Here is a 19,883-nt window from a genome sequence, read left to right as displayed (position 1 = left end):
CATAATTACTATGTCCAAAAAAAAAATTAAATGCCCATAAAATAAATGTTGTATTTATTTATTTGCAAACCTTTATGACAATTGACACTGAAATGAATAATATTTGCACGATAAAATACATTAATTATTATACATATTAAGTTACGTTTTTCATCCTTTCATTTTGTCTGACTATACATACTCATGTAGGTGCATGCATGACCAGTTGTACATGAAAAATGCATATCAAAAAATAAATATACATGAAAGGTTGAACAATTTGATCTTGATATCTTCCAAAAATAGTAAACTTGATAGCTGTGCTGGTCCCAGTCCTACAGAAAGGAAGAGAAGTGGAAAAAAAATAAAAATAAAAAAAATAAAAAAATTATATATATATATATATTTCTAATATAGAAATATCACGTAAATTCTGTTTATGCTATATTATTACATAATACATTCATCAGTATTTTAAAAGAAACTGTTGGTTATGTACTGAATGAAGCAAAAGAGGACTTTCTGTTTGCTGAATACTGAAGGTAAAATGATAAGACATTTCAGAGAGGTCAATACTCAGATATGAATGGCTAAAATTACTTTTAGTTTACAGGGCATAGCTTATGAATGTTTCTCATAAATTCTGGTTGAAAATAATGAGTGCAATGAATTGCACAATATTATGTTTTTCTTACATGGACAGCAGGGAGTCTCAAATCACAGATAGTGACGTCATCACACAAAAATCTTGAAAGACAAAGGCAATATATTTTTTCGATGATGTCAAATAAAAAGAGAGAAGAATGTTAAATATAAAGTGACATTAATTTGTGGTACAAACCTTGCTCAGTTGTCTACATCAGATATGTGGTTTTCTCTCTGGGATTTAACACACAGACAAATGGGTCTTGCTGATATATCAAATAAAAACAAAAGACATTTCATATTCAAATGAGTTCAATTACATCTCACCAGTTCACTGTTAGCCCGGTCACCTTCATCAGTCACTTCCCAAGACCCCGCTTCCTGATGTTCCTGATCCACATCCTCTTCTGTCTCACTATAGAGAGATTGATAGGCCTTCTCGTGCTTCCTGTGGGTGTCTACACAATATTGAGATCACGGACAGAAAGGTGAATGAGATAATGAGATTTAAATGCAGCCAACCGCTACAGTAAATATTTAAAGAAACTGTACACTGTTTAATGTTAATAGACTGTAAACATGCTATAGTAAAAACCTGTTATTTGGTTTATGGTAAATTCCCTTATTCTCTCTGGTAAAAAAAAAAAACTGTAATAAATCTAACAGGCCATTTAGTGTCATTTTATAATGAAATACTGTTACTGTACATTTACAGTTTTTAGAAGTGAAAAAGAACAAGTCATTTTATGAATTACAGAGGGAAAAAAGGACATTTTGACTATTATCCGATTTACCTGTGAGAAACTGTAAATTTGATGTTTTTTTATAATTTAAAAACATGTTTTTTTAGTATGTTACTTCTTGGTTACATTAGGGTTTTGTTACATTTTATGTTGTCAAGTTAATGTTTATTACATTATTGTTATGTTATGTTTGTTACCATGGTGGATTTTGTATTTGCATGTAAGACACTGTGCTCCTGTGTTTACCTCATTTGTGGAAAAGCTACTTGTGATGAGTTTTGATTCATCATGTGGCTTTCGCATGACCACCTTTGTTTTTTTGATGGCTGTCAGCATATCATAAAGGTACAAAACACATTTTAGTACTTCAGGAGGTTGGTATAATAAATTGTAGTTTTTTTTTACATCCTGGCAATCACAGCTGCAGTTTTTCTTGTAAATTTCAGTGTTTTTTTTTTTTTTTTTTTTTTTACAGTGTAGCAAACTTTCAGGAAAGTAAAACTAGAACAGTTATATGGATGTTTTTGTGTGTGTGAAGACACGATTGGTGCTGTTTTCGATTTCCTGCACTGACATTGCAAGTGAAGAGTAAGACAAGTGTTTTTAATCTATCTCCTGCCAACATGGCCTCTACCCTGACAGCAATGTTCATTTCATCCCCTTACCTGCTTCTGCTATCTGCTTCTGTTCAATCTTCTCTAGCCTTCCCAGTAAGGAGTCAATCTTAATCTTTATCTGGAACAGTTCTTTTTTGATTGTCAGGAGCTGATCGGATTTCACTTGGATAAAAAAACAAAACAATGTGATTTTATCAGCTCAGTTTAGTTTTAAAATGGTAATGGTTGGAAATAGATTATGAACTGTATGGACATGTTTTGTGAAAGTCCAGGTTAATGAACAGTTCTTAAAAGAAAATTTTTTTCTTAATGTGGAGTTCATTTTTTTATAATCTAAATAACCTTTTTTGACTGTAAAGAACCTTTTGTGGAATACAAAGATTCTATGGATGATAAATGTTCTTTGTGGAACCATTGATGCTAATAAAGAACCTTTATTTTTAAAAGTGCAGAGTGTTAGGTGCTAAAAATATGATAATGGAAATTGAAATATGACACAAATTGACTTTGAATGATGGACAAACCCATAGAGCATAAGGAACCTGAAGACAGCGTTCTTAGATAAGAAGAGCAGGTGGACATCTTTGGATGGAATGAGTTTTTTGTCCTGCGTGTTGAGAGTGAAACCAAACGGGAATGCTTGATAGGCATCACGGCTCGAGGGGAGGGTGCTAATTTTCCATGAATGTCAAAAATTCTGAAAAGACAAATATTTGATATAAAAATGATTAAACTGATATAATAGTTTGGCATCATAGGAAAAAGTTAAATTTTAAAATATATTACAATAGAAAGTAGTTAAATTAAATTGCAATATTTCAAATATTACTCTATTTTACTGCATTTTGATCAAATGAATTTCAGCCTTGTAAGCAAAAGAAGGTAAAATTACTTTTTTATATGTATATATATATATACACATTAATAATTCCTTACTGATTTATTCATTAACATGTCACTCAATTATTATTATTGTTGTTGTTGTTGTTGTTAAAATCTAAAATAGTATATACTTTAAGCTAGTTATGATAAAAAGAGAATACCTTAATATAATATAAAGAGAATATCTTAGTCTACATGCAAAAGAGCAAGATCACTTTTTAGTCCCTCTCCCCTGAGATAACACTTGATGAGCATAATTAGCTTTTACCTGCATATTTTTAAATAACCTCACTGAAGGAATTTCGCTCATTAGCACCCATATATTTTCCATTGAGATGTATAAAACTCAGCTCAGCCAAATGAGGTGTGAAAGCAAACACATGAAAATGTCAGAGGAAAGAAGCCTGCGCTGCTCAGTTAACGACCCAACAGCTTTCTGACATTCAGCTAATGTCTCACAGGAGAGGACTGCTCATCATTAGCCTGAGCAAAGGATCGAAGTCAAACCAATAAAATGACATTCTTTATGGTTATTAGAGGAAGCTATTCCTCTACTTTTTAGCTTTTAATTTTTTCTACACCTTACCTCAGTTTTTCATAACAGAGAAAAGGTCATACAAGACCAGGTGGATCTTAACAAAAAATGTAATTAGCAAAACTCTTGTAAGAAAGATCTTACCAATTCAACTACTAAAACACCAGCGTAACTGTATAAAAAGATTATCTTTTAATTCATGCATTTGCATAAGAGAATGCATATACATACCTGGTATAGAAATCGTCCCTGTAGAAATCATAATCAAATTCATATCCACTTATAAATAAATAAATAAATAAAAAAGATGAGAAAATGTTATTTCAGATATTTTCATATGTACTGATCACAATGCAAAAAAATATATTTTTTTTCTTTAATTTTTTTATTTTATTAGGTGGTTCACCTGTATAAGGAGAAAGGTCGCTTGGATCCCACTTTTGGCCTGTAAGGACGTGGTTCTCCAGCCATGTTAATGTCTGTGGGAAGAGCAAAGGACACTGTACAAAAACAGTATACGTTTTCCCTTTTAATCATAGTCTCCTTCAAATGAATGACTAACAATGGCCGGTGAATAAAATGGACTTAGAAAAGCATCTGCGCCCTGAGAAAGTGAATAGGCATTATGCCACAGAATAAATGACTGATGGCTCTCATCTGTCTCATCAGAAAGAGAGATGCTATCAGAGCAACAGCCTCAACACACTCACACACACACACACACACACACACACACAATCACTCCTGAGTGCCTTTCAAGGTCACCCAGCACGTTATCCAGAAGGACGGGCTGCCTGAGTGCCTGACTAAATCACAATTTGGGGCTTTAAGACATTTACAAGCAATTCCAGCCTTCACTTTGATGAAGCACAAAACAAACACTAAATCTGTGAAGAAAAATAGTGCACTTTCAGAGTTTAGATTAGTCTTTGCCTGACTGAGCCAAATTCATTATGGAAGCATACAGACCTTTCAAATGGAGACAGTCACGCTCTGAATATATTTATGAGACTGAAGTCTCAAAACATTTGAATTAACATATAGGCTATATTGGAAAATACATTCAAATTGAAAAGCAGGAGGGAAAACAGTTGACAGGGAAGATCAGGTTTGTTTCTTCCTCTTTAATTAGCTGTTTCTAATTACAGCTAAACTTCGATAAGAGCGAACATTTTGATTAATAACACAATCATTAATTTGACATTAACACAAAATCATTAAAAAAAAAAAGTTATCTTCAAATTAATGTAATTACGTTGACTTAAAGTGTTTGAGGTTCAAATGATAGCTCCATGATATTGATTTCGTTGTCTAACAGAGAAATCTAAAGGGAAAGCTGATACAGAAATTTAAATTCTGTCATCATTTACTCAACCAAAAAAGTTTGACAAAAAAAAAGAAAAAAAAATATTATATATTATAACATTATATTTAATGTGTCTTTTAGACAATTTTATCCAAATGTATTATATTACAGTGTTTCCCATACAGTGATTTATTTGTGGTGTCAAATAGATTTTTCAAAAGGCTTTGACCCTGTTGAATAAACATGAGCACTGCACGGTTTAGACAGTAAAAGAAATGGACACAGCGGAGACAATTAAAGTAAATTAGAAGCCCGCACTTCCTGGGGGTCGAGCCTACTGCACAGACTCAAACTGAGCTTGATGACGTAGATGTCACGTGAGCAACCTGTAAGTCTTCTAATCGCTGTGCCAAGAGAAATCTGAATCACCAACCGAATCTTGCAGAGGTTGTTGGATAATTTTATCCCGTTTTAATTTTATGGACTCTCTATGGGCTTCTCCCTTGACTTCATGCCTCCACGTCCCCCCGACTACTTCATAGACTAGTAAAAGATTGCCTGCGAGTTTCTCCTCCTGTCCATACGGTAATTTCTGCTGTGCGACAGAGAGTCGCTGGTTATGACGCAATCATTAGCCTATTTCTACAAAAACTGCTTTTATGGGGCCACAACGTAAGATACAAGGTAATGGGGCCTTTTATACATTTTCGTGTTTCTTTAGAAATAATAAATGGACAAACGGAGTCTTTAAACACCTCAGATGTAAAGTTATTTGCTGTCAAAGTGATGCCAAAATGAATGGGAGTCAATGGAATGCTAACAGCAGTTGGGGGTCCGCTAGCCAATGCCGGCACCCAGGGCTGCTTCAATAAAATATTAAACCCTGCCCCCCTGTTTAAAACCAGCTTCCAACGATCCAAACTCCCGAAGGGTGAAATCAAGTCCCGCCGTCTCATTTCAGATGCATTTCACTCAGATATACATCACAGCTGAGAAGAAAAGACGATTTCCGTTTCATGGTAGTAGCCCGATTCCGCATGAAAACCACGGACTTGGCAACACTGAACGTTTGTTTTTGTTTTTGCCACACATTTTGCCAGTAACATTTGACATTTGCAAAAATAGTATTATATTCCACGAAAGTTAGCCTTTAGCAATGATTAAGAACAAACAATCTGTTACGAGGGATTTAGAATAACAGAATTAAAAACAAATATCCAGATAAAATAATAAATAAACAAATAATAGACAAATAATAATAAATAAAATGTACTTTTCTTTTTGACTCAAGTAGGGGGTAGGAAAGCTCATCTAAAGATTATATCTCAATTCACAGGTGATTCAAAACCTTATTTAAAATCTGGTATGGTAAAACTGGAAGTTTGTGAGAAGAGCGCTTCTTTGTGTACAGCCGTTACCGGGGAAACCTCTATCTCTCCCACTCTACAAGCGCCTCCTGCTGGCAGAGAACCCAGACAGCAACATAATGTCGGCTCAGATCTGACCCACATCTGGCCCATGTGAAATACATGTGTGGGCCAGATCTGGGATGACACTTGTTGCAGTCTGGGAATGAATTTGCTATAGAATTTGAATATATGCTGCCACAAATAGACTATAAGTCTTTGGGAAAAACTGTATTATATACTTTTGACACAATACATTTATTTGAAATAGTCAAGCAAATATCAGAAGGTTTCAGATGAGATTTTAATATTCTGATCAAGTATTTTTAGGTTCTCGTTCTCATTAGTGAACAGTGAACTTTCAGATGGTGACACAATGGTTAATCAGTACTAATTTACATAATACATTGGCATACACTTTCCTCCAGAGTCATACATTGCATTCAAGCCATATATTTTTTTTAGTTCATACATTCCCTGACAATCAAACACTTGATGCTAGTGCAATTCTCAACTTTTTGAGTTACAGGAACGATTGATTTCCTATTTTGATTTGTCTATTTGATGACATTAATGGGGAAGCAAGCAATCGAAGTTCTCGATAATGGTTTTGTGAGATCTTAATAATTGTTTCTTGGGAGTCAATACGATCCAAAACAGGCTGAATCATCCAATAATCAAAGGATGGTCCCACGTCACTCCAGACATTTCACTCGATATGTGTCGACCATCTAAAATACCACCAGACGTGGAGCCATATCAATACTTTGAGTTAAGTTTACCAACAGGCCTCCTCTATTCAGTATGCTGTTCTCTCAAAGGTCTGTCAGGCTTAGCGTAGAGAGAAGATTGGCATTTCTCTTAGTGATGACCTCTGCTTAATGTCAATGTGTCTGCCTGTCAGCTTAAAAGAGTTAGATCATTTGACGATTCACTTTGCAGTCACAAAATTCATATAGTTCTGTTTTTGCTAGTAGCCTATGAGTATTATTCAGACACCTCTGGTATTTGTTGTATCTCTTTTACTAATTAGTTTTTTTTTCCATACATGACCTACTTATCAAACATCTTTTTCACTTCCTTTATTCATTCTTTTTGTGGCATGATGTAATTCAGTGACTGATGTGCGCAATTGTCTGGAACGGTTTGTACACTTGAGGAGATCATATCCATTTTCAGTGCCGCTCATTATCCCTGGAGTCTTGTGTGTGCACAGCTACAAATGCTGTCTACGATGCTGTCTTTCATTAGACACACAAAAAACATGGATGCTCATCATGAATAGATGCAACTCACATGCACAATTAACAGTTTTTGGGGTTTAGGAAATTGTATTTCTGAAAATGTCTAATTGGTAATTTATTTTTTAACTACTTGGCCTGTTCAAAACTGCGTTTCAAATTGTCTGGATTAAGTCAAAGAGTGTGAAAAAGTTAAAGGACTAAACTCTGTAGTCAAGGAGAAAAATAAATAAATCATGCCTAGTCAATAAAAGGTGATGTTTTGACAAAAAAATCTAAAATTTCAGACAGATCACAACATTTTTTAACTAGTACAAGATTCTTATGTATTTCCTCCTTGAAAGCTTTCAGCAAAGTTGAACAAAAGGTGGTAGAAAGAGAGAAAGAAAGAAAGACAGACAGAAAGAAAGAAAGAAAGAAAATATTTATAATCTTAAAAATATATATATTTCATCTGGCTACATTGAAATTTACTGAAAATGAAATATTTTTATGGTAAAAAATAATATTTTATATTAATTACTGTTTCACATCATTATATTAAATAAAATAACATTTTAATATATTAGTATTTTAATATTGTTAAAATTTATACTATAACTACATTAGGTTGCACTATATCATTTGAGATCAAGTAGAAATTACTTCTTAAGGAAACACCTGCATGAAAACCTCTCACTTTTTACAACATGTGAGTACATTTGGTTACTTGTCATTTAAGATGCCTTCCATGGGAAACAAACACATTTTTTATATGCATGTTTTAATTGCATTTAATTGCATGTATTTATTAATAATTAAACATATTTAATATATCAAAGAAAAACAGGACTATACTATTGTGTAATTACTAACATTTCTTTAAAAATTTAATTTACAAAACTGCAAAATAATTTTTTATAAATAGTCATATTTTATTGATTCTGTTACAAATCAAGAATTAAAAGCCCTTATCAGAATTATGGTACTTATTTGTCTGTAAAATACTTACATCTCTGATTCCGCTTCCCTTTATGCATTGTTCTTCTGTACATGTCCATAAGGTTGTGCATACTATATTTTAAGGAAAAAAAGACTCCTTTCCCCTTGAACTCACTTCACCGTAGTGACACTGTGAAAGACTGACTCAATAGAGTTCAGCATACAGGCATGCACCATTCCAGACCGTACCACCAACACATAACGGGGGTGTTGACAAATATGCAATAAAAATATTAAAAGAATCAAAACAATTATAATTTACTAATCAGGACCCAATAAATACTGTGGTTTTGGATCAATACAAACTAAATAAATAAAAATAAATAAAACATTATTAGAAAATATTGTTTTGTGTTTATCTATGTTTAAGAACATACATATCTGTTATAAACATACAGTATGGATAAATGTATGGCTAAATATATATGAACAGTTGATGTAGTTTACACTCTTGTCTCAGATTGTCTTTAATCGTGGATCATATTGTACATAAAAATCAAAATAAAATAAAAAACAGCATCCCACAGCTGCTGTCATTTCTTTGAAAAGTTTTAGTAGTTATTGACAATGTAATCCCAGAGGCAATTCATGCAGGAATATGCTTTTTCCTTTGAATTAATGACAGGCTCTGAAATTGAAGACATTGTGATGCCTTCATATCTGTCAGAGGGTTTTGGATATAGAAAAACTTATTATAGTGACATGAATACACACGCACCTGACAGTGATATTCTTCTAAAAGCTTTTTAAGACAAGCTAAAGAAAATAATGAATACAAAGTCTTATACTGAGGTCTGAGAGATTCTAAATTGTCAGAGAAATTTAAGGTCCTATATCTGACTCATACTAATTTTGAAGCTTACATAAATCTTAAGTTTGACACAATATGGTGTTCTTCAAAAAATCTGACAAATATCAGATTTTTTAATATCAGCTTTTTATGAGCTTTTAGTAATCTTCTGGAATACTTATAGATTCTGCTATATTTTAAAGTAAAAGCAATCCACGTGAATTGAATGTGGTCAATAGTTATGAATAAATCCTCCACAATAAGCGTTTGTTATGACTTGTCTTTGCTATGATGCACCACATAGGATTTAAATCAAACTTCGATTATGAATACATAAACACGTGCATATACACCTATTAATTACTCACACACTACTGGATGTTCAAAAATAAATATATGAAATACACGTGAACAGTAATATGAAATCTATACCAATACATATAATGTTAGCAATGCATACACACTTGTTCACCTGTATTTCATATATGTATATTTGAACATCCAGTAGTGTGCATGTATATGTGAGTAATTTATAGGTGTATATGCACGTGTTTTATGTAGCCTATGTATTCATAAGCGAAGTTTGATTCATAAGCGCCTCATAGCCACTGCAGCGCCATGGATGTCTAGAGTATATTTATATTGCCATCTAGTGGTTGACATTGGCCAATTTTCATTTAGTAAAAAGACATTTAGATCTTTTGGAAAAACACTGCAAGAATTGCACAGTGCATCTCATTCAGTCGTTAAACATAGTATTGCACAAAAATATGTTCTCCATAATAAAATGCACTTATGAAATGCAGACTTTCTTCTGTGTGTTCTTATATTTTTTTCAGCTTTATGGTTCATGCCAGTTCACCTGTACTTCCTCTTGCCAACATAGGGGGGCAATAAAGCACTGTAAATATGAGTCACAATATGTATGTACAGTATGTATGTATGTATGTATGTACCATTGTATGTTTATTTTAATAATACTAGACTGCTTTGGTTACTATCTTACAAATTAAAATAGGAGCAGTGATTTCTCAACTGATAAGTTGGAAAGAGCCCAAAGTCATCTAAAACCTACAAAAACATTTGAATTTTCATCAAAATACTTTTTTTCCTGAAATTAAACAAAACAATTTGCTTGTTACAAATACTCTGCTCTGTATAAAGTATGAGTATGAAAAAACTAATATTTTTCACAGGAAAAGATCAATTCTCCTGGGGAGGGGAGTGGGGCGTTAAATGTAACAGTTTAAAAAAGTTATATTAACCTTAAGGAAAATCAGTCCAGCACAAAATATCCATTGGAGTTTAACTCAAACCGCTGCTGCGACATTGCCAGCAGGAGTTTAATATTTAATAAAGAATGACAAATATTTACCAGGTAGTCATGGGAACGGCTATGACCAAAGATTAACTGTCTCTGTAGATCTCACATCTTTCTGTCTTTTTCTCATTTTCTCCTGCTCTGCTTTTTCTACCTTCCTCCTCATTTTCATTGAAATCCTATTTGAGTCCAGTCATTTATATCAATACAAAGAGAGATTAATTTCACTTACCTAAGGTCTGTCCAGCCAGGACCCTGGCGTTCTCACCAGCCACAGCCGATCGAGCGTTCCTCTCGCAGGCATACTGGACGAAAGCAAAGCCCTTGTGCACAGAGCAGCCGGTGATCTTCCCATACTTGCCAAAAATGAGCTCAATGTCAGTTTTCTTAACCACAGCAGTGTTGAGGTTACCAATGAACACTCTGGAATTCAGTGAGCGAGCATCTGTCTTGTTTGTTATATTGCTGGTTTGAGTTTTCCCAGTCATCCTTCTCAGGATGTCCTAAAACATACATAAAACAAATGTGTTTGAAACCTTAACATTTATATTGTTTCCATATAACACAAAGAACTTGAACAATTTTTTAAATAATTAAAGTAACTGTATCTCTGTCCTGATAACTCTCTGAAAACAGAGTGTAGCGTGGTAATATTGATGGTAATGTTAATTTGTGTGGTCTTGGAATAGATCTGCTACACTGCTCCTGTAGCGGCAGAGCAAGTTCCAAGACTCTCTACTTCCAATATATCCACAGACATGGTGCAGTCAGCTTTTTCAAGATAAAAAAGGGAAAAATGACATAGGGTAAATTCAGTTTTACATCGAAATTTCAATTGCAAATACAATTGCTAACAAGATTTCTGAATATTCTATTCCATTCTGTCTATAGAATCTTTATAGAATATTACTTTGCATACACAGTGTATATCATAATTTCATTGGAAAGATGTGAAAAGATACACAAAACTATCTAATAACTATTATTTATATTATAAAAAGGGAGCTGACTTAGATTCAAAGCACATGTATTTGTAATTTTTTATTATTTCATGTATTGAGTTATACAGTGGAGCTTCAGCAGACTTATTCATGATGTACCTGTTCATTCCCTAACCCATCTCAATGGCAACATACATAAAAGTTTATGATAAAGAAAGACATTTTTTACTGTACCTACTCCACCCATTCACACCCTCCTTCCAAATCAAACTATTGCTAATTAACTGCAGTTGCTATACACTGAGCAAATCTATATATATATATATATATATATATATAGGTGATCCTGTGATCACTCTTTTCATGTATGCAGAGACTATACATCTGGCTGATGTGGCAGCACTATAGGGTTGACACCAGAGAAGACTCCAGTCAGGATGAGCTGTGAGGAGCACTAGAGTGTGAGAAAGATGAGACGAGTGAAGTTCACACTCAAAAAAAGCTTCTGATATACTGTTAGGCTTCTCTTGTCTGCCATGGCAAGTGATAACAAAGTGTTTCTTCAGGAATCTCTTGTATGTTTTAATTGTAAATATAACCAATAAAAAAAAATCATTGGTGTCAAGGGTTTAGCTGACGTGCTTTATGACTAACACATTTGAACAAGTTAATCAAGGTGTTCAAGGATACTTGAAAATTACAGGCAGGTGTTTTGGAGAAGGGTTGGAATGGAGTCTACAATGATTTCTTTGGTGAGATCCCCGGAGAGGGGATTTTCTCAAAATAAAACATAGCTTTATTTTGGTGAGACTGTATCAAAAAAAGTGAAACAACCACTTTCATCTATAATTATATTTCGTGGCATTTAGTCCAAGTCCGTTAGCTTCATAACAGACAGTAGGGGTCAGGAAGATTTTTTATTGTTCTTAAAAGAAGCCTGCAATGCTTTCCAAGGGTGAATTTGTTTGAATAAAATTAGAATAGAACTGTAATATTGTGAAATGTTAATAGAGTTTAAAATAACTGTTTACAATAATATTTTAATATATTTTTAAGATTTTTATTAAATTGTGGAAAAAGCTAAATTTTTAGCAGACATTAATCCAGTCTTCAGTGTGTCACATGACCCTTCAGAAATTATATGTATATTTATTTTGTGCTCAAGACACATTTCTCATTATTATCAATGCTGAAAACAATTATGTTGCTTAATATCTTTGGGGAAACTGTGATTTTTAAGTATACTTTAATTTACAGAAAGTTCAAAGAAACAACAATTATTTAAAATACAAATCTGTAACATTACAAATGATTAATTTTACTTTTAATCAATGAAATACATTCTTGCTGAATAAAATTATTTATCTTTCAAATTTATTTTAGAATAACATAGGCTTTGTAGTCAGTTGGACAAATTTTTGGGGCAGATCTCACCTGTTGAAAAGAGATTGTCTTCATCCCTCCTGGGGTGGTGCGGCTCTTCTCTCTAGAAATATGGCACATAGTCTTAGAGTTTCTAATGTTGACTAATGGGTGCCCAGGTCAGGAAGCAGACAGACTGGCTAAACCGACTGTCTGCTAGCGACCTCACGTCACAGAAGTCAGTTAATTCTTAGCACATAGAGACTCTTTCACCTAGATATCTCACTATAGAGACTGTGCCTGTTCCCCGAACTAGAAAATACAAAAAACGTCCAAATAAATTTAAAAGTAACAATTGAATTGATGTTCAACAAATAAAAAACAGATGTAATACAGACAAACAAATGATAAAGCTTAGCTTATTGAATATCAGGTCCCTGTCTACGCAAGGACTTTTTGTAAATAATATGATCACTGATCATAATCTAGATGTGCTCTGTTTGACAGAAACCTGGCTAAAACCTGATGATTACATTATTTTAAATGAGTCTACCCCCCAAGATTACTGTTATAATCATGAGCCACGTCCAAAAAGTACAGGGGGAGGTGTTGCTAGAATGTATCACAATATTTTCAGTATTTCTCAGAGGGCATGCTTCAAGTATAACTTGTTTGAAGTAAAGGTGCTTCATATAACAGAATCCAGTGAAGAAAATGATAAATCCACTGTGATGTTTTTACTGGCTACCATATGCATGCCACCAGGGCACCAAAAATATTTTATTAAAGAATTTGCTGATTTTCTATCTGAGTTAGTGCTGGCTGAAGATAAAGTTTTAATTGTTGGTAATTTTAACATACATGCTGATAATGAAAAAGATGCATTAGCATTCATAGACATTTTGAACTCTATTGTGGGTTAGACAACACATCTCAGAACCTACTCATTGTCAAAATCATTTTCTAAATTTAATACTGTCACATGGAATTAATGTTGATGGTGTTGAAATTATGCTGCCAAGCAATGATATCTCAGATCATTATCTAGTCTTGTGCAAACTTAATAGTTAAAACTGTTAATTCTTATACTTGTTACAAGAATGGTAGAACCATCCCTTCTAGCACAAAAACTGATTTGTAAGTACTCTTCCTGATTTATCTTAATTCCTCAGCATATCCAATCTTTCAGAACAACTTGATGATTTAACAGAAATAATGGACTCTCTCTTTTATAGCATTTTAGATGGTTGGTTGCTCCTTTACGTTAAATAAGATTAAGGAAAACAGTCTGACACTGTGGTATAATGAGCACATTCGCACCTTAAAGAGAGCAGCCCTGAAAATAGAGCGCAGCTGGAGGAAAACAAAACTAGAGGTATTTTGTATTGCTTGGTGGGAAAGTCTATCCTAAGTATACCCTATCCTACAGAAAAGCATTAAAAACTGCTCTGATTACTTTTAGTCTTTTTTTGAAGAAAAGAAACATAACCCCAGGTATTTATTCAATACAGAGGCTAAATTAATGAAAAATAAAGCATCAACAGGTGTTGACATTTCCAAAAAACACAGCAGTAATGACTTAATGAACTACTTTACATCCAAGATCGATACTATAAGAGATAAAATTGTTACCATATACCTATAAGCTACAGTATCACATCAGATACAGTGTCACATAGATCGTTATAGATCCCCTGAAGAACAGTTCCACTCATTCTCTACTGTAGGAGAGGAAGAACTGCATAAACTTGTTTAATCATCTAAACCAACAACCTGTATGTTACAGCCTATTCCATCTAAGCTCCTAAAAGAGGTGCTTCCAGATGTCATAGATCCTCTTCTGACTATTATTAATTTGTCATTGTCATTACGATATCACTCCAAAACCTTCAAACTGGCTGTTATTAAAGGGGGGGTAAAATGCTCGTTTTCACTCAATATCCTGTTAATCTTGAGTACCTATAGAGTAGTACTGCATCCTTCATAACTCCAAAAAGTCTTTAGTTTTATTGTATTCATAAGAGAAAGATAGTCTGTACCGATTTTTCCCGGAAAAACACGACTGACTGGAGGCGTGACGTGTGGGCGGAGCTAAAGAATCACGGGCGCCAGTAGGCTTTTGCGTTGAGAGCGTTTGGAAGCTGTGACATTACCGTGAGGAAAAAAACCATCATCCAAAACAAACCATGGCTAACAGTCAGATTCAGCGTATATTTATGATCCAGAGGCTGAAACTGAACGAGAGCAGCAGCAGCAACGACTTGCTCCGAGCGGGGCCCGAACCCGGGTCTCCGGCATGGGAAGGGACGCACTAACAAGGAGGCAGAGATATTTTAAGCAGTTTTACTCACCGCCTGCGGTACAAACACACAATTGTGACCCTTTTTCGTTGGGATTGCATCATCCTTAAGAAATAAACGATACACAAATCCGTCGTCAAACTGGGCCTTGTTTGTAAAACAAGCATCTTCGAAATGCAGGGAACAAACAAAAACACTTGCACCTCTCCGTTGATGCTCTGTAAAAATAAACTCCATCCACTGGTCCCTTAATGCTGTTTTTTCTTTGGTAATCTGTGCAGGGTTGTCTTGCCCTGGCAACCAAAAACACACTCCTTTTGTGACATTTCGCGACGCTCTCTCTCTGATCAGTGATTGTCTGTGCTCAGCCTCTCATTGCTCTCATTGCACCGATGGAGTTTTGGTTTGCCGCTGTTGCCTCTGGCTTGCTTAGTTGGGGACACTTAATATCCAGTGATATCGTCATCTTGATTAAACAGATACTATTTGGATAAGTGTTTTGACACAATCTGTATTGTTTAAAGCGCTATACAAAAGGTGACTTGACTTTTTAAAATCTTACTGACCCCAAATGTTTGAACAGTAGTGTATATGCTAAAAGTTAACTAAGTAAAGCCTTAGCAGGTAATGTATGTGCATTTCAAATGTACAGTCTTTCACAGCCAGGCTCTTCCCTGCACCCTCCAGCTTTTTGTCCAGTCAAATGTTCTTTAGAATGAAGATGCCTCTCCACTTATTACTAACTTCTGAATAGTAAACCAAGTTCATGACTAAACAAAAGTATTTAAGCTATAAGAAAATAACTATTTGTGATTAAGAAATGTGCTTAAATTGTGATAGAGAAGGAACAATGTAACTTTCTCAGAATCCTTTATATCAGATATACCATTCAATACACTACAAAAAAATAACTATTTCATCTGTGAGACAGGGAGTCTGTTATTCTATCACATTCCCCATTCAAACTTTCTTTAAAGTACTTCACACTTCTCCTATAGATTTAATGGTTAAGGGTGAATGTATGTGACCATCAAAACTAAATAAATGTGGCATCAAGCCATCTCATTTCTCTATTAAAAACATCTCATACATTTGAATAGCTACATTTAGTTATAAATTATTGTTCATCTTGGTCCTAATGGTTTTGTTGTGCATTGCAACATTGTTTTTAAATACAGATAAGAGTATGAAAAACGTAAATCAAAGTTTTATATGTCCACATATAGTATTTATTTATTTAACCATACTGTACAATAATCAAGATACTATTGTTGCACTTACAGTATTGTTCAAAATAATAGCAGTACAATGTGACTAACCAGAATAATCAAGGTTTTTAGTATAATTTTTATTGCTACGTGGCAAACAAGTTACCAGTAGGTTCAGTAGATTGTCAGAAAACAAACAAGACCCAGCATTCATGATATGCACGCTCTTAAGGCTGTGCAATTGGGCAATTAGTTGAAAGGAGTGTGTTCAAAAAAATAGCAGTGTCTACCTTTGACTGTACAAACTCAAAACTATTTTGTACAAACATTTTTTTTTTTCTGGGATTTAGCAATCCTGTGAATCACTATACTAATATTTAGTTGTATGACCACAGTTTTTTAAAACTGCTTGACATCTGTGTGGCATGGAGTCAACCAACTTGTGGCACCTCTCAGCTGTTATTCCACTCCATGATTCTTTAACAACATTCCACAATTCATTCACATTTCTTGGTTTTGCTTCAGAAACAGCATTTTTGATATCACCCCACAAGTTCTCAATTGGATTAAGGTCTGGAGATTGGGCTGGCCACTCCATAACATTAATTTTGTTGGTTTGGAACCAAGACTTTGCCCGTTTACTAGTGTGTTTTGGGTCATTGTCTTGTTGAAACAACCATTTCAAGGGCATGTCCTCTTCAGCATAGGGCAACATGACCTCTTCAAGTATTTTAACATATGCAAACTGATCCATGATCCCTGGTATGCGATAAATAGGCCCAACACCATAGTAGGAGAAACATGCCCATATCATGATGCTTGCACCTCCATGCTTCACTGTCTTCACTGTGTACTGTGGCTTGAATTCAGAGTTTGGGGGTCGTCTCACAAACTGCCTGTGGCCCTTGGACCCAAAAAGAACAATTTTACTCTCATCAGTCCACAAAATGTTCCTCCATTTCTCTTTAGGCCAGTTGATGTGTTCTTTGGCAAATTGTAACCTCTTCTGCACATGCCTTTTTTTTAACAGAGGGACTTTGCGGGGGATTCTTGAAAATAGATTAGCTTCACACAGACGTCTTCTAACTGTCACAGTACTTACAGGTAACTGCAGACTGTCTTTGATCATCCTGGAGGTGATCATTGGCTGAGCCTTTGCCATTCTGGTTATTCTTCTATCCATTTTGATGGTTGTCTTCCGTTTTCTTCCACGTCTCTCTGGTTTTGCTCTCCATTTTAAAGCATTGGAGATCATTTTAGCTGAACAGCCTATCATTTTTTGCACCTCTTTATAGGTTTTCCCCTCTCTAATCAACTTTTTAATCAAAGTACGCTGTTCTTCTGAACAATATCTTGAACGACCCATTTTCCTCAGCTTTCAAATGCATGTTCAACAAGTGTTGGCTTCATCCTTAAATAGGGGCCACCTGATTCACACCTGTTTCTTCACAAAATTGATGACCTCAGTGATTGAATACCACACTGCTATTTTTTTGAACACACCCCTTTCAACTAATTCAACTAATTGCCCAATTGCACAGCCTTAAGAGCGTGTATATCATGAATGCTGGGTCTTGTTTGTTTTCTGAGAATCTACTGAACCTACTTGTAACTTGTTTGCCACGTAGCAATAAAAAAATATACGAAAAACCTTGATTATTCTGGTTAGTCACATTGTACTGCTATTATTTTGAACAATACTGTATCTAATGCATCTTTTAATTCAAAATTTGTGTTTGTATGTCTACATACCAGTAGCTGTTCCTGGTGCTGTGCTTGTCCAGATGACAATCTCTACATAAAAACTATCAAACACTTCACACAGAATACATAAAAAACAATCTGAGAAATCACCACAAAAGCTTTTACCATTCTAGTAAACAGCACACCTCACCTACACTAAGCTTTCACATCTACATTCATGAGATAATGAAGGATAATTTGATGTTTATGTTGTTCTTAAGAAAATCAAAAAAGATATAGAAGGCATAATGTTCTTTTGTTAACTATTTAGTGCCATGGCATTCTTTTAAAACCTTCTGAAAGTAAGCAGACATTTATTTAGCTCTTAAGTTACTCTTTCTGCTGGGTGATCCCAAATAATATCAACCAGGCATGTGTGAGTGGGTCACTAGAGCTGGTAACACAATGAACTGCAGTTGACTTGACAGGTGCATGACAAAACAGGATCAATTTAAGGTTTAAATCCATTCACTATTATATGAACAGGGCACTGAAATAGTCTCAAAACATCTCCCTGAGGTCATATTTGTGTCAACATAGATAACAACAGAGTCTGCTGACATCACTAATAACTCAGAAAACAAAACAAATAATGGAAAACATTCACTGCATCTCTGTGTGTGTGTGTGTGTGTGTGTGTGTGTGTGTGTGTGTGTGTGTGTGTGTGTGTGTGTGTGTGTGTGTGTGTGTGTGTGTGTAAATAAAACATACCTAAAAATATCCAAAAACAAACTCACAAGTAATATAAAAGGGGTAATTCACTGCTTGCAATGTGACTGTATTAATTTTCATGTTATGATGAAAATATTTGACCTAATTTGTGTAATTTGGTTAAAATTGCTTGTCAATCTCTCATTATGCTACATTATCACCAACTTTTGGATTAAGTCATTATTAACTTGTTTTCTTTCAATTTGCACAAGTTTTGAATTTAGTTTATATCAAGTTTTTGAGGGAAAGCACCAATATTAGTGGATAATTTTAAGTTACAAAAAACAATAAATCAGCGATGTTGGACAATTTTATAGAAAATGAACCGGGAAAGTTCACGCATAGACAAGATAAGTGATTGAGATTAAAAAGTATATAAAAAAAAAATTAGAAAATAACTGATCATTTCACGAGATAAGACCCTTCTTCCTTGGCTGGGATCGTTTAGAGCCCTCTGATGATGCATTTAAACTGCATTTTGGAAGTTCAAACTCGGGGGCACCATAGAAGTCCATTATACGGAGAGAAATACTAAAATGTTTTGCTCAAAAAAAAAAAATTCTTTACGACTGAAGAAAGAAAGACATGAACACCTTAGATGACAAGGGAGTGAGTACATTATCTGTAAAAAAATAATAAACGTTCTTGTTTGTCTTTATGGGGTGCAGTCTAATGAGTTAATACTTCGTTTATATATATACAGTATATATACATCGCTCTGTCCTTTCTCTGAGAAACACGCTGATCATTTCCTAATGATTTTGAAACGTGTGAATCCATCAGAATCATTAGAAGACAGAATGGCGATTCAGATTACGTGCACCTCTAGTTTTCTCTTCCTCTTCTCTAAGGCAGTGCAGCATGGCCTCGTCCCCTTTTCCCCTTTGATCTATCCACCTTTTCTAAATAAGCATATGGCATGATACTTACATCTTATTAAAATTGATAAGTTAATAAACATACTTTATCTTTATTCAGGTTTGTGGAGCAAAGCTCTTATGAAGACTCAAGAATTCTCTCCAGGTATCGTATGGTATATACTCCCATCCCTTCTAGAATTCCCAATGAGAGATAAGCCTTACTTGGGGAAAGAATATTTCACGGCTGGCTTCCCCCACCTTGACTGACACATTCTGAATAGTAAATCATTCTTCAGAATAACCTTCTGCACT

At 34.5% G+C, this 19,883-nt stretch overlaps 1 protein-coding gene across 2 annotated transcripts; it reads right to left on the bottom strand.

Annotated features, from left to right (window-relative positions):
- Positions 1-42: 42 nt before the first annotated feature.
- Positions 43-12,918, bottom strand: ralyl (RALY RNA binding protein like). 2 transcript variants are annotated; one of them, XR_003276022.1, is made up of 10 exons: positions 12,822-12,918; positions 10,679-10,949; positions 3,808-3,880; positions 3,633-3,683; positions 2,509-2,681; positions 2,033-2,146; positions 952-1,082; positions 821-858; positions 675-726; positions 43-314 (listed from the first exon to the last, which is right to left on the bottom strand). XR_003276022.1 is itself a non-coding variant. In XM_026206310.1 (9 exons), exons 1-8 carry the CDS (start codon positions 12,888-12,890, stop codon positions 826-828), a joined length of 915 nt encoding a protein of 304 aa, XP_026062095.1. In that variant the 5' UTR covers positions 12,891-12,918; the 3' UTR covers positions 43-314; positions 821-825. The 2 variants fall into 2 exon arrangements, 1 of the variants encoding a protein (XP_026062095.1); XM_026206310.1 differs by lacking the exon at positions 675-726.
- Between the last annotated feature and the right edge of the window lie 6,965 nt (positions 12,919-19,883).

The sequence above is a fragment of the Carassius auratus genome, chromosome 27 (assembly GCF_003368295.1).
Source record: "Carassius auratus strain Wakin chromosome 27, ASM336829v1, whole genome shotgun sequence".
NCBI lineage: Eukaryota > Metazoa > Chordata > Actinopteri > Cypriniformes > Cyprinidae > Carassius > Carassius auratus.
This window is presented reverse-complemented; position numbering and strand designations above follow the sequence as displayed.

Coding starts and splice junctions, on each gene's coding strand:
- ralyl (XM_026206310.1), bottom strand. CDS start 12,890: ATGTGCCATATTTCTAGAGAGAAGAGCCGCACCACCCCAGGAGGGATG. Junction 1,083..2,032: donor GAAGCAGATAGCAGAAGCAG/GTAAGGGGATGA, acceptor AATATTGTGTAG/ACACCCACAGGAAGCACGAG. Junction 859..951: donor ACCGGGCTAACAGTGAACTG/GTGAGATGTAAT, acceptor GTTAAATCCCAG/AGAGAAAACCACATATCTGA.